The following is a 13,277-nucleotide window of genomic DNA, read 5'->3' as shown; positions in this document are numbered from 1 at the left end:
AAGAGCACGACAGAAGGCTTGATCTCACAATCATAATTTACTGTTCCATAACATACAACAGAAATTATATAAATATAAATAAATATTGTTGCTATAATTGTTATATATTTTTTACTTCAAAAAAGACAAGACAGACATCATTAAATAATAAGTCACAAAGCTGTATTCAAATCACTTTCAACTCAAATACAAACTGTAGCACATTTACCATTTCAGTTTATTTCCTAAAGTGTAAAGATGTCACAATCTTTTCTTCCAGTTTTTCTGCGTTAAAAGTGAAGGGAAAAAAACCCTGATCAGCAAATCGTCACATACAACATTTTAACAAACAATTCAGATTTAATGAGTTGCAGTTGCTATGGTTCACTGATGGTCTGTTGATGCCAGTTTTAAAATAAAGCACATTTCCAGTTTCCTCTGCCAGGCTTTGAGAAGCTGTTCAGTTTGAAAGGTTACAACATTTAATACAAAAAGACATAAATCTCAGGGTAACAATGGACAGGGTCATGTGATGGAGAGAAACGTCTTTAGCTCAGAGAAATCGATCAAATGGCTCAGAGGAAAGGACATACATTACTCCAAACAATACAGAAAGTAAAAAAACAAACAGATAAATAAATAAATATTTGATATTTTATTTTTACACGTTTCTTTGTTCATAAAAAACAATAAATAATATTGAAGATTATGTGATATGTGGATAAGCTTTGAACCTCAACTTTTGAGGCGACATTGACGAGAAAGTGCAGTAACAAATCAAAGTGCAAGGGGAAACAAGTGGAGATAGTAAAAGGACAACAGCGCAAACTCTATCAGCTGACGAAGATCATGTGATATAATCAAAAGTTCACTGTATGGACCTTGTGGTTTCACTCTATCACTTTGAAACAGGGCAGCCTCCAGGGTGTGCTTCTTCAAATGGAAATAAAATAGTGAGAAAATGCATTAATTAAAAATCGCTTATAAGAAACTAAACACTTGTGCATTGTCTGATGCAGATGTTTGAGCGTAAATGTCAATATATCAACATATTCATTTGAATAAATATATTCTTCACAGTGCGCATGGATCCCATATCATCCTCTATTTATTACAGGTCAATATTTACAACTAAACAATGTAATATCAGCTGTGGACATCAGGATCACTTTCCCATATGACACATATACACACAGGATCTCTCTCAACTTGGTTTCAGGAAGGGTTTCTTTTTTTATCTGACAAAACTGTTGATTTAGAGAAGCTGTGATAATGTCGTTTTACATGCAGTAAAATGAGCAGATGATCAAAAACCTGTAAATATATTTAGTATTTAGTAGATGTATGAGGATTGTATTATTAAAGTGTCTTTAATAACTTGTGAAGATAAACAATGAAAACACTTCCTGTAACCATTGAGGCCTTTAGTGCAGGGGTCGGCAACCTTTTTGATATGAACTGCCATTCCAAAAAAATCTTTTATCAGCGTGCCGACGATATCAGCGGGGAAGCAGTGTGTGGACCTGTCAGCGCAACTTACATGATGCCAAATTTAACAAAGACATTTAAATAATTTGTTTAAACGGCATAATAATAAGGACGATCGTCCGTTCCGTGATTCTCCAGAACACACAGGTGGACAGTCCGCCCCTTTGTAGCATGTTATTTCGATGAGAGATGAGCAGATCGCCACTGGGCTTTCAACTAAAGACACAGCCACGCAAAAACTGCGGCATGTGTCCAGCTCCTTATGGGTGCTGCAATTTGTGAAGTGCTTTCCTCTGTGGTGAGACGGTCAGCACCACGGAGGAAAGCGGCAGAAAGTCGCCTGGAGTTAAAGAGAGCGGGGCTGCGCTGCGTGCATGGCTTATAACGTGGAGACGCGCCCTGGCGGCCGTCTCGTTCAGGATCCGAAAATACAATTTAAATATTTTTGCACACTTATTCCTAGTGTGCCACTGGTTACGGTGCCTCGTGCCAATGGTGGCCCGCGTGCCAGGGGTTGCCGACCCCTGCTTCAGTGGATTCAGCTATGGAAGACGAGCTGTGATGAAACGGTTCGTGTTGTCGTTGAAACAGGAAGTAAACTCTCAAACCTCACGTTTCTCTGTCCAATGTTCAGTAAGTAAGAAGCAGCCTTCCTCTGGCTGAAGGTGACCATGCAGTCTGGAAACTGTACCGGATACTGAATGGACTTCAAGTCATGAAGATGACACAAGAACGATGTAAACTTTCAAGTTAGAAAACAGACGGTACACCAAAAAACTGAACGTGTGAGGATTTCAAGTGAGTGACAGCAGCATCATGATAGTGTTTCTGTTTCCACATGCTCTAAGGTCTGTGTCCTGCAGAGAGGCGCAGCAGGAGGCTTCAGGCAGCGACATGAACACATAGCAAGTAATGAAAATAAAGTGTCTGATTAAACACTCCTTGGCATTAAAAAACGTTCAACATGTCGCTGACAGAACTCTCTTTCTGCACATCTCTGGTCCACCACATACAGACCGTAGAAAAACAGTAGCATGTTACAAATATTGCAATAACAAAAATATGAGAGGTGCTTGATTCCTTTCCTCTCCAACCATGTTCAGGTGTGGTAATCAAGCCCCCCTATTTGAAAATGACTTTCAAACATAAACTGTATGTACACAGTTGAAGTCCTGGGACAGGAAGCTAAAGTTAGGCTTTTTATTTTGCTGGTGTCGTCATTGTGGAGTACTGTAGATTATTTAGGTAAAAAAAAACCCGAATCAACAGCGGGGTTTGTCCCTTTTTCACAAACACATGTTTGAATGTGTGCATTTTCACACGGGGAGACAGCATGGATGACTAAAGGCGAGTATCAAGGCAAAAGACGTTCTCCTGGCTGAACCTTAGATCACAGCGTGTAAGACACATGTTGATGTACAAAAAAAATCTTATATGAAGGTGAAAACATTTCCTCTTAATCTACAGTCACACTTTATACTCACTGTGACAGTTTGTGACCTTTTGTATGAGCTTAAATTCCCAGTTTCTGTTTCAAATATCATAAGGGATCATTATTTCATGGAGAATGTTTAAAGGCAGTTGTTTCTATCAGTTATGACAATTTATTTCCCTTCCACTTATCCATATATAACATGAAATAACGAAGTCATAAGTCTATTCGCCTCATTCCATTAAAATGTATGTGGGATACTTTGAAGGGTCTTAGGGTTAGGCTCTCACAAATGTCACATGTTGCAGACGGTATAAAAGTGTTAATGAATGCTACATGCACACTTTCATGTTCGGGCACTCATATGGAAGCCCTAAGGTTGCAATCACACTGAAGCACACACTCAGTCCTGCACGTGATGGACGTTTGATATACTAATGTCGTCCAAATGACTTTCCAAACCTACAGTTTGCTGTCCAGCTTTAGCTCTCTGTCCCATTACCTTCATTTTTTTGACAGATTTGTTTTCGACAGTCAGAAAGTGAAGTACTGCGAGTAGAGGTCCTCATCTTTTACTACGCACTCGAGGCTTTTTCCCGCCTCCACCCCCGATGGGTCGGGTGGGGTTGTGGCGTTGGCTTCAGGAAGGCTGAGGGAGGAAACAGAAGAGACACTCAAACTGAGATTCAGGCAGGGTGCTTCCCATTTGCGACGTGCACTTTTAAATCACTGCAGTTCTTTTGAACTTCCTTTGCCAGTTTGGTGAGAGGCTTTTGTCAGTGTGGACGGAGAGTACCTTTCAAAGAGATTCTCTGAGCGATTGTGTGATAGTTCAATGATACGAAAAAGGAAAATGAGACGTTAAAGCATAATAGATCAAAAAGAGATTATATCTTCATTCGATTTCTCTGTTGACCCTGAACTAATGGAGAGAGACTGCCGCGATGTGAGGAATGAAAAGATTCCCATGTGATCCATTGCATTGTGGTGTGAGGGACAAAAAGCTCGAGTAAAACTCACATACTGTGCATTTAAGGAAATACAGTGTGGGCAAAGACATCATTTGGTAAAAAATGCACCAGACTGCGTACTTAGTGGTTGCAGATTTACAGATTTTCATTCCTGAAAAGCAGAAAAAAAGATGTGTCACTTCAGCTTTTGTCAAAATGCTAATATCTACCTGTGAAGGAAATAATCCCTTCTTTAGCTACGGGTAAGGGGTGAGGAGAAAGGGAAGGTAGCTAGGAGGTGAGGTGAGGTAGAGTGTTTGCAGAAGGTGACTCTCCGTGTGAAAGTAGAGGGGCAGCAGTGGCAGTAAGAGATTCATTCTCACCTCCTAACGCTCTGCTGTACCGGGGCTTCCTGAGGATGAGGAGCATGAGGAAGAGCAAGGCTTGACATGGGATGAAGTGGAGGATGGAGATAAGGAGGAGGAAGAGGAAGGAGCTGAGGAAGAGGAGAGAGAGAGGAAGAGGGCTGAACAGTGTGGAGGGAGCTGTCCAAAGTCTGAGGGGGGCGGAGCTTATTCCTCCACCGCCAGGGTTTAGATTTGAGATAATGTGATTGGTAAATGAAATGCTGTTCAGGTAACAACTCCACCATGAGCCAGAGGAGGAGGAGGAGGAGGAGGAGGAGGAGGAGGAGGAGGAGGAGGAGGAGGAGGAGGAGGAGGAGAAGGAGAGAGAGGAAGAAGAGGCCTGATGTTATGGTGCTGAAATCAAGCGCTATTGTTTCTGAATGTCTCCTCAACAGGAGCAGCTGTGAGCATCAGGAGGGCGACCAGCAGCTTTGTGCACAGAGCTCATATCATGTAATGCTCACACACACAGGAGAATGGGATGATATCGTGCTTTGATACCTCGTGGAGCTCAAACAACAGAATACACTTAAGGTAGGAATTAGGGCTGTCCCGAATACCATTTTTCGGGCTCCGGATATTCGGTAGTAATCAGCAGCGAATATTCGAATATTCGGTGCGGAGAGATTTGTATTTTTTTTTTTAATACATTTTTTTTTCACATTTTTTTTTCACATTTTTTTTTTCCCCCAAAAGGTTTCATCATAACACGCTCCGAATCCGAGACACCTGACAACACGCTGTTAAGCAGAAGCGCAGATGGAGCATACTATTACGATTTATATGTATTTATTGTATCAGTACTCGCAAACATTAAAACTAAATGTGTCCTCTGCATTTAACCCAGCGCAGCACCCGGGGACCAAATCTGGTTCCACATTCCGTCTATAACATTTTACAACCTGAACAGTCAAACAAAGATACAAAACACATATTTCAGCTGCCAGCTTCATGTTGCTGGCATTGTCGTGGACAACGGCTACTCGCTTATAATTCGGAATGGCAAAGGCGTCCGCCACTTCTCCAAGCTGTTCTGCAATATTTACTCCCGTATGGTTTACTTCCATTACTTTGGTTTCCAAAACAAAGTTACAGAGTTTCCACTCGCGAGTTATGAAATGACAGGTGACAGCCATACAGTGATGTACCTGAACGCGTTCAATGAACGATCGTTCATGAACGCGTTCATATTTTGGGCGAACGTGAACTGAACGTACTGTATTTCCGCTAGATGAACGTAATTGAGAACGCGTTCATTCTCAGCGCTGTATAACGGCGTTCAAAACTGCGTTCATTCTCAGCACTGTATTATAACGGCGTTCAAAAGTGTGCCAGATTTCATATGCCTTTCAGCCGAAAACCCAGTTAAAACACACCGTAAACAGGCTTCAAAATAATGCGGAAAACCACCCAATCTGGCAACAGCAAGCTGCCTGTGACGCGTACGCGCCTGTCACCCCTGGCTGTCGCACTAAAATATAAATATACTAAATATATCAGACTCCTCACAACAAACAATGTGGGACCGCGGAACCGGCGAGCATTGAATGAATGAATGAATTAGTATGGACGAAGCCGAGAGCAGCTGCAGCAGCACTCGCTCAGAGTGAGACTCTACGGCAGGGGTGGGGAACCTCCGGCCTCCGGCCGTATACGGCCCGCGAGACAATTTGGTACGGCCCTCGAGGTAATTTATAAACACACGCAAAAAATAAAAAAATGAAAGAAATCTAGACCGCAAAAAAATTAAACAAGCGAGTGCCTGTTTTTCCTGGCCAAGGTCAGGGTCCTTGAACACAACACGAGCCTAACGTGTCATCACGTGGTATATGTCTCGACTGACAGGGGTGCAGTTCTGACGGAGAGCACCAGAACGCCACTCCAGCACTTCAGACATTGCAGTACCGATAAGTCCATACACATGCCGCAGTTTCTGCGTGTCTGTGTCTTTAGTTGAAAGCCCAGTGGCGATCTGCTCATCTGTCATACAGTCAATAACTGTGTTGTTATCATTAGCATCTGGTTAGCTAGCTATGCTAACGAATATAAGAAGCTTTGTCTACAACCAGTGAGGTAAAGGCACATCTTTATATGATCATTATAGTTATAAAAAAAACAAGAGAATAAAGTAAACAGGTATAAAATACTATATGACAGTTATTAATAAAGAAGAATACAGTTTGAAAGGGTAGTGATTTGTCAAATATCCATAAATTAAAAGAAAATCTGCTTACAGTTGTGTTTGGGTGTTGAGAGATGTGTCCATAGATCTCCTAATGTTGCTCTCAAAGTGCAACAAATCTTCCCAGGGGAGCACACCCCCCGGACCCCCCTATAGGAGGTTAGGTCCCCCCCACTTAAATCATGTTCACATGGATAGGAAACTAAATACATTTGCACACATCTTGTGTCCATATCTTTCTGTGTTGGTGGTCACGCCACACCCTGCACGTGCATGCATACGCGAGTCATGGTGAGATATCTGGATTAAGAGGTTGCTTTTTCTTTGCACAGAATGAAATGAATGAGTTGTGATTTTAGTTTTTTTAAGCAGAGGTCAATAACTTGTACGGCCCTCTGAGGATATTGTAAACATTGAAATGGCCCATTAACAACGTACAGGAGACAAATAATAGCTCGCAGCAACGTATTGAAAAAATAACTATGAACTATAAATTAGTTCATTTTTGAAACCATGAACTTTAGTTCAACATTTTGAATTATGAACTATGAACTGAACTAGTTCATTTTAAAATGTGTGAACTGTGAACTGAACTAGTTCATGTAGAAAGTGAACTTTCCCAACACTGCAGCCATATACGCCTCCATACGCACCGAGGTGGTCCAAATGTCCGTTGTAAAACTTACGGCAGTTGAGTTTTCAATCTGAGTTACAATTTGGTCTCGGTGATCGCTGTACTTCAGAGACATGGCATCTAAAATACTGGAGCGTTTGGGGACAGTGTAGCCGGGCTCCATCTTCTTCATTAATTTTCTGAAGCCTTCGCCTTCGACTATGTAAATGGGTCTCATATCCATAGCGATGAAATGTACTATGGCATCTGTTATCTCTATCTTTCTTTTCTCCGTTATCGTTTTTTTTAACTGTAGGGTCTGCTGTATTGTTGAGGATGTTGATGGCTGGGATGCGTGGGGATGCACCTATGGCCACAATGTATTATTAGGCTGAGCTACTCAACTTTATGCCAATAATTGCCTTAGCCCCAGATGTTCCCACATTACTCCTATTATTTTCACTATGCTGATACAATTAAAAAACTAATATAAAAAAATTATTCGGTTGCTTGCTTGCAACTATTTTCCAAGCAAAGTAAGTGCACGTTTTTATCATGTTTAACGTTACTGTTTAAACGGCGGATAAAGCAGCTTCATCATGGCAACTTCACAACAGCTAAGCTAAGCTAGGTTACAGCATCCAGGTGACTTTTCAGAGTTGTTGTGCCACCGTGGTAGGCCAGTTTCTTATCACATATTTGGCACACTGCCTTCTTTTTACCGTCGTCCAATTTAAAATGGTCCCACACAGCTGAAGTCTTCGGCATTTTATGGGTGAAACGAGGTGAAGAGAGGTGAAGCGTGCCATTTGCGTTCGTGACTGTGAACAGTGAACGCAATGTCAGGAGCACAGGCTGAGATTGTATATATTTCCGCATTTTAACAGTGCAATTCAAAAGTATAAATATAGTATAAGAATATGGCAATTCGCCTTTATTAATAGCATACATTTAGAAAAATATATTAATTTGTTTGAAAAATATTTTATTTTTAAAAATATTTTTTTGTTTGAAAAAAAAAAAAAAAAAAACGAATATCCGAATAATGAAATTGAAACCCGAATAGTTGGCCAACGAACGAATATTCGAATAGTCGAATATTCGGGTACAGCCCTAGTAGGAATGGAAAGAGAAGGCTGAAGAGAAGGTACATTATGATCAGAAAATGTCCGAGTTAGAACAATATTACACCACCGTAGTATCTACGCCACAAGGGCCTATGGGTAATAAAACACTCACCTTGATGAGAGGGTTGATTACACCTACGTTGGCACTGGAGTTGAACACCTTGTTGAAGCCCGTCTCCCTGTTGACCAACTCCAGCTGGTAGAACTTCTTGTCGTCCTGAGAAAGACCATAAGACTGATAACAGAGGAAACCATTTTTGATAACTCGTACTGCAGGACACGTCGACTGGAATTGTGTTTTCAAATGTGCCATTGTTAGTGATATGATGTCGGAACATCAGGACTCACCACCAGCTTCTTCACCAGGCCTTCTCTCTCGGTGACCATCTCTCTGAGGTCTGCGATGACATGCAGGTCTTCTGGCCGGCTTTCTCTGTGTCTCAACTTGTCCTCTGTCCCCTCCAACCTTCACATACACATACACAAGAGAGACAACACGATGACGAGGAGAAAGCGGTGGTTCCGAGCGTGAGAAAGCTGCAGAAGTGGCAACACAACAGAATGCCTCTCTGACTCACAGGATTTGCAGCGCCGTGATCTTGTCTTTGAGGACCTCCTGGGCCTTGTTGAAGTCAGCCAGGATGATCTGCGTTTCTCTGTGATGAACTATACTCATCTCCCCCAGATCCCTCTCATGTCTCCTGGAAAGGTCTTGTTCGTGAGCCCTGCAGCAGAGAGAGACAATCAACTACACTGGGAGAGAGACTTTTTTTGGATTCGCTCAAAATGTTTCGGGTTCTTCTGAAGTTTACAATTTTTTTCCATAATCCATCTGACAAACAAACAAAAAGTAGCTAAAATATTAATACTTTTATTAATACCCGAGGGGAAATTCAGTATTTCACTCTTAACTTCTTAATGTAAAAACACGAGTGTGTACTTTAAACAAAGTACATGTATGTGCTTTGAAGCATACGGTTCACACTGGGGCATACTTGGGTTCATGCTTTTAATTATAAGCGGTCAGCTGGTTATTCCCATGTGATGTGAGAGCAGGATTACTGCAATCTGGGTCAGAGACTGCTGAGTCACGGCTTTGAGGACATACATATAGTTCAGTGAGTGTATTCATGTTATCTTCCTGTGCGCTGAACCTGATCTGATGGTTGGCCTCGCTCCGGACCCTCAGCACCTCTTTGCCCTTTATCTCCAGCTCTCGGGTCAGAGTGCTGATGGTCTCGTTCAGAGAGTGGATCTCGTGGTCCAGGTCCGTGATGCGGTTGCTACGGGAACACAGCTCCGCCTGCATGTCTGAGATGCGAACGATCAGCTCCTGTTCCTGGGAGGAGGCGGAAGACGTTAGAGGAAATAAAGCAGAATTAAACCGACACTTTTTGGAGAGGCGTGTACCTGCTGCTGGCTGTGCTCCAGCGCCTTCTCCAGCTCTCGCTTGGCAGAGGAGTTCTCTTTCAGGTGGATCTGCTTCAGGTGCTCTATGGACGCAGCGTGGAGGTGGTTCAGCTCGGCACGGAGAGACGCTGCCAGACAGACACATTACATGTCGCTTGTTAGGCGCTTTAATCCAAAGCGACTTACATACTCAATACAATTTGGGGTGAAGTGTCTTCAGGGACATGCTGAGGTAAAGGGGGGGAACATTAACACAGGGGGGGAACGCCAAGCAACACCACGGCATCATGGGTAGAAACATAACCACTAATAGTCAGCATCTTGTCGTCATCACTTCAGGAACAAGCATCAACACAGCAGCAGGTTAAAAGCATCTTCACAGAGTATTACACGTTATTGCTTTGGTTTGAGAGACACCGCAGACTATACAACCACCACGGCCCCTCGTAGACCCCACACAATAACACAGACGATAACACGCCTTGTTGTTAAATACCAACTATGTGCAATAGGTAGGCAGGTTCTAAATATCCTTAGAACTGTTCCAGGATGTGTATTTTTTGTATCATTAATATTTTCTTTATGCATGATCTTAGTTATACGAATAACCCCCCCCCACCCCCTGTGTTTCTCCTCAGTTACCCAGCTTGGCTTTGCCCTCGTCCTCCAGCTCAAAGCGCAGCGTCTGCAGCTCCTGGTCCGACTGCTGCCTCAGGATGTCTAGGGTCCTCCGGTGCGCCTCCTTCAGAGCGTGCACCTCCTCCCTCTGCTCCTGCTTCAGACGCTCCTCCAGGCTCTGAAGCAGGACCATTACATAACACAGTGACATCAGCAAATGGGTAGAGACAACGAGAACCTGGAGGATGCTTTGGCATTTCATGCGGGGAATTTGACTTTATGAAGCTGAAACGCAGAAGACAAACAATGTGTGTGTGTGTGTGTGTGTGTGTGTGTGTGTGTGTGTGTGTCCAAAGATTTCCGAGAAATAGGGAAGGATGGAGATAGGAAGGACATCTCGAAGCAGGACAGGAGATGTAACCGAGGAATAAGTGCAGCTCTGTAGGCCAGCTGTTAGATAATGATGATGAGGCGATTTCAAGTGTGTGTGTGTGTGAAAAGATACTGATTCTTGTATAGAAACAGGAAGTGTGTGTGTGTGTGTGTGTGTGTGTGTGTGTGTGTGTGTGTGTGTGTGTGTGTGTGTGTGTGTGTGTGTGTGTCCTACCCTGAACTGGTGTTGCCGGGCCTCCTCCATGGTGCTCAGTGCGCAGCAGTGAGCCTCCTGTAGTCGATGCTCTCTCCTCTGATGCTCTCTCTGCATCTCTGCAAACACGCACACACACAGACATAAACATAAACAAAAACACAGTTATTTAAATCCACTGTATCTTTCAACAATTATTTTTTGGTACATCACAGTATGTCCTGAAGCACTTTGAATTGCCTTGTTGTTGAAATGCACTTTTATATAACCGTTCATCTCGTGCAAATGATCAAAAGTAACCATGTCTTGTTTTCTGAAAACCTGAGAGCAGCTGACCTTTGAGCTGCTGGCTCAGCAGCTCCCTCTCCTGGTTGAACTGAGACTGCAGCTGCTGCAGAGAGGACTGAGACTGGGACAGCTGCAGCTCCAGAGACTGCTTCAGCAGAGAGATCTGAAACCCAGAGGAGGAGGTGGAGAAATGCACAGATCAGAGAAGCAGAGAAGCAGCAGCAAGGACACGTTTCTTCTCGGTGGTTTGAGAAGTAATGTAACTCCAGGAAACACACAAGTGGCTCGATGCAAACATTCAATTAGGTCAACATATTTGAGCTGCCATTGATCCTCTTCAGACTGTTTGTCAGGATGTGTTCTGACAGCTTGTCACAGTATGCCAAACACTGAGTCCTGACAGCAAGTGACAGCACACAGGGACAAATAACAACATGACGGCTCTGGCCCGCCACACGCCACTCAGGCTGAAGTAGTTAAACCCCCGCGGGATTTAGTGCTGGAGGAGAACTACATTAGTGGCTGCAAGGTAAGATGGATTTAAAATGAGAGGATGAGGAGCAGGGCAGGGATGAAGGTGCTGGATCTGGGTTTAAATGCAGTAAATGTGTCCTTCTTAATTAAACTCACGAATAACAGCCTGGGGCTTGTGACGAAAAAATCTTAATGAAAAAAACGTCATTATAGATAAGAAAGCCACACACACACACACACACACACACACACACACACACACACACACACACACACACACACACACACACACACACACACACACACACACACACACACACACACACACACACACACACACACACACACACACACACACACACACACACACACAGTAAATCATGTATTTTCCACTTAAACTGCAGATGTGGTGTGCTGCTTTTTAAGTACTTCTCAAAACAAGAACATGTTTTGATTAATTGAGACGTGCAAACACTTCTTCTCGTCAAACGGATCCTTAAAAAATATATAAGTCAGGGATTAAGACGGATTTATAATGCATAACAATTTCCAAACAGGAAATAGATTAGCTATTGCAAAGGAATTTAAATAGTAACATAACAGAAAGTAAATGGTAGGTATGTCGTGATTCTGTCGTATGTAAAAGAATGGAAGGATGGAGGAGAAATATGATGGGATAAGAACAAAGGAAATTAGGAATAAAAGTGCCAGTTTCAAAATAAAAGCCTGTCTCCTCCTCTCTATAACAATAATTGTACTACAGCTCCTCCATCATAGAGCACAGGAGACTTTCTGCTGTCCCTCCGGCAGCTGTTGGTCTCCATCATAGATGTGTGTGAGCAGGTCAGAGAGGCTTGATGTTTAAAATGTGAGGTGACGGTTCATCTCAGAGGAGCGGGAAGGAGGTCTACTCAGATCACTAAAGTTATAACTCGTCCATTTGTCTTCACTGCAGACTACAGTAGCTGCTGCCTCACTTAGTGGCCTCATCTATATGAGTTTTTAAAGTGTGTACATACATGCATACTACAGTAGTATTGAGGTACAACATGTGCGTATGCATGAGTTTTATGCATATACTGTATGAAGAGAGCATGTTTTTTTTTTCAGAAAAAGGCAGCAGTTTAGGATTTTTTAATTAAATTAAATATATTAAAATGACGTGTGTAGGGTAACACACACACACACACACACACACACACACACACACACACACACACACACACACACACACACACACACACACACACACACACACACACACACACACACACACACACACACACACACACACACACACACACACACACACACACACACACACACACACACACACACTTCACTTCAGGGGACATTACATTGACTTATCAGATATTCAGAGCTTTGTTTAATTAGGACGGACTATTCATTTTGGATTTGAGCACCACCGTATGTTTTGCGCTGGGGGCATCTGAAAAAGTCTTGAATCTGGCCGGCTCTGTTTTTCTGAGGACAAATTGGCCTTTCCGGTTTCAGCTGTGACTCAGCTGGGCTCTGAATTGCCCCGACGCAGGGAATAAGTCGACTGAGCTTTCTGAACCGAGCAGCTCTGCATATTTCCACATCCATTAGAAACATTCTCTATAAGGAGGCCTGACGATTAATTACATGGTTATTAAACACATGGTGCCCACACACTCTCTTCTGAAATGTATGTACATCCTACATATGAGGAGAGATATGG

At 42.8% G+C, this 13,277-nt stretch overlaps 1 protein-coding gene across 4 annotated transcripts in view; it reads right to left on the bottom strand.

Moving 5' to 3' along the window:
- Positions 1-140: 140 nt before the first annotated feature.
- The window catches only part of LOC117460295 (protein FAM184A-like), a 43,123-nt gene continuing 29,986 nt past the window's right edge, over positions 141-13,277 (bottom strand). Inside the window, exons 15-24 of one of the 4 annotated variants that reach the window (XM_034101624.2) lie at positions 11,129-11,243; positions 10,814-10,911; positions 10,231-10,384; positions 9,589-9,716; positions 9,333-9,517; positions 8,757-8,903; positions 8,527-8,644; positions 8,291-8,413; positions 4,233-4,345; positions 141-3,548 (exon numbers count right to left, since the gene is read on the bottom strand). In XM_034101624.2, the coding sequence (XP_033957515.1) occupies positions 3,434-3,548; positions 4,233-4,345; positions 8,291-8,413; positions 8,527-8,644; positions 8,757-8,903; positions 9,333-9,517; positions 9,589-9,716; positions 10,231-10,384; positions 10,814-10,911; positions 11,129-11,243 (1,296 nt within the window). In that variant the 3' untranslated portion in view covers positions 141-3,433. The remainder of the gene's footprint in view (positions 3,549-4,232; positions 4,346-8,290; positions 8,414-8,526; positions 8,645-8,756; positions 8,904-9,332; positions 9,518-9,588; positions 9,717-10,230; positions 10,385-10,813; positions 10,912-11,128; positions 11,244-13,277) is intronic. The other 3 variants (XM_034101642.2, XM_034101633.2, XM_034101649.2) reach the window with 3 other exon arrangements.

The sequence above is a fragment of the Pseudochaenichthys georgianus genome, chromosome 2 (assembly GCF_902827115.2).
Source record: "Pseudochaenichthys georgianus chromosome 2, fPseGeo1.2, whole genome shotgun sequence".
In the NCBI taxonomy this organism is placed as follows: Eukaryota; Metazoa; Chordata; class Actinopteri; order Perciformes; family Channichthyidae; genus Pseudochaenichthys; species Pseudochaenichthys georgianus.
The sequence above is the reverse complement of the archived record's forward strand: the minus strand, read 5'-3'. Positions and strand labels throughout refer to the sequence as shown.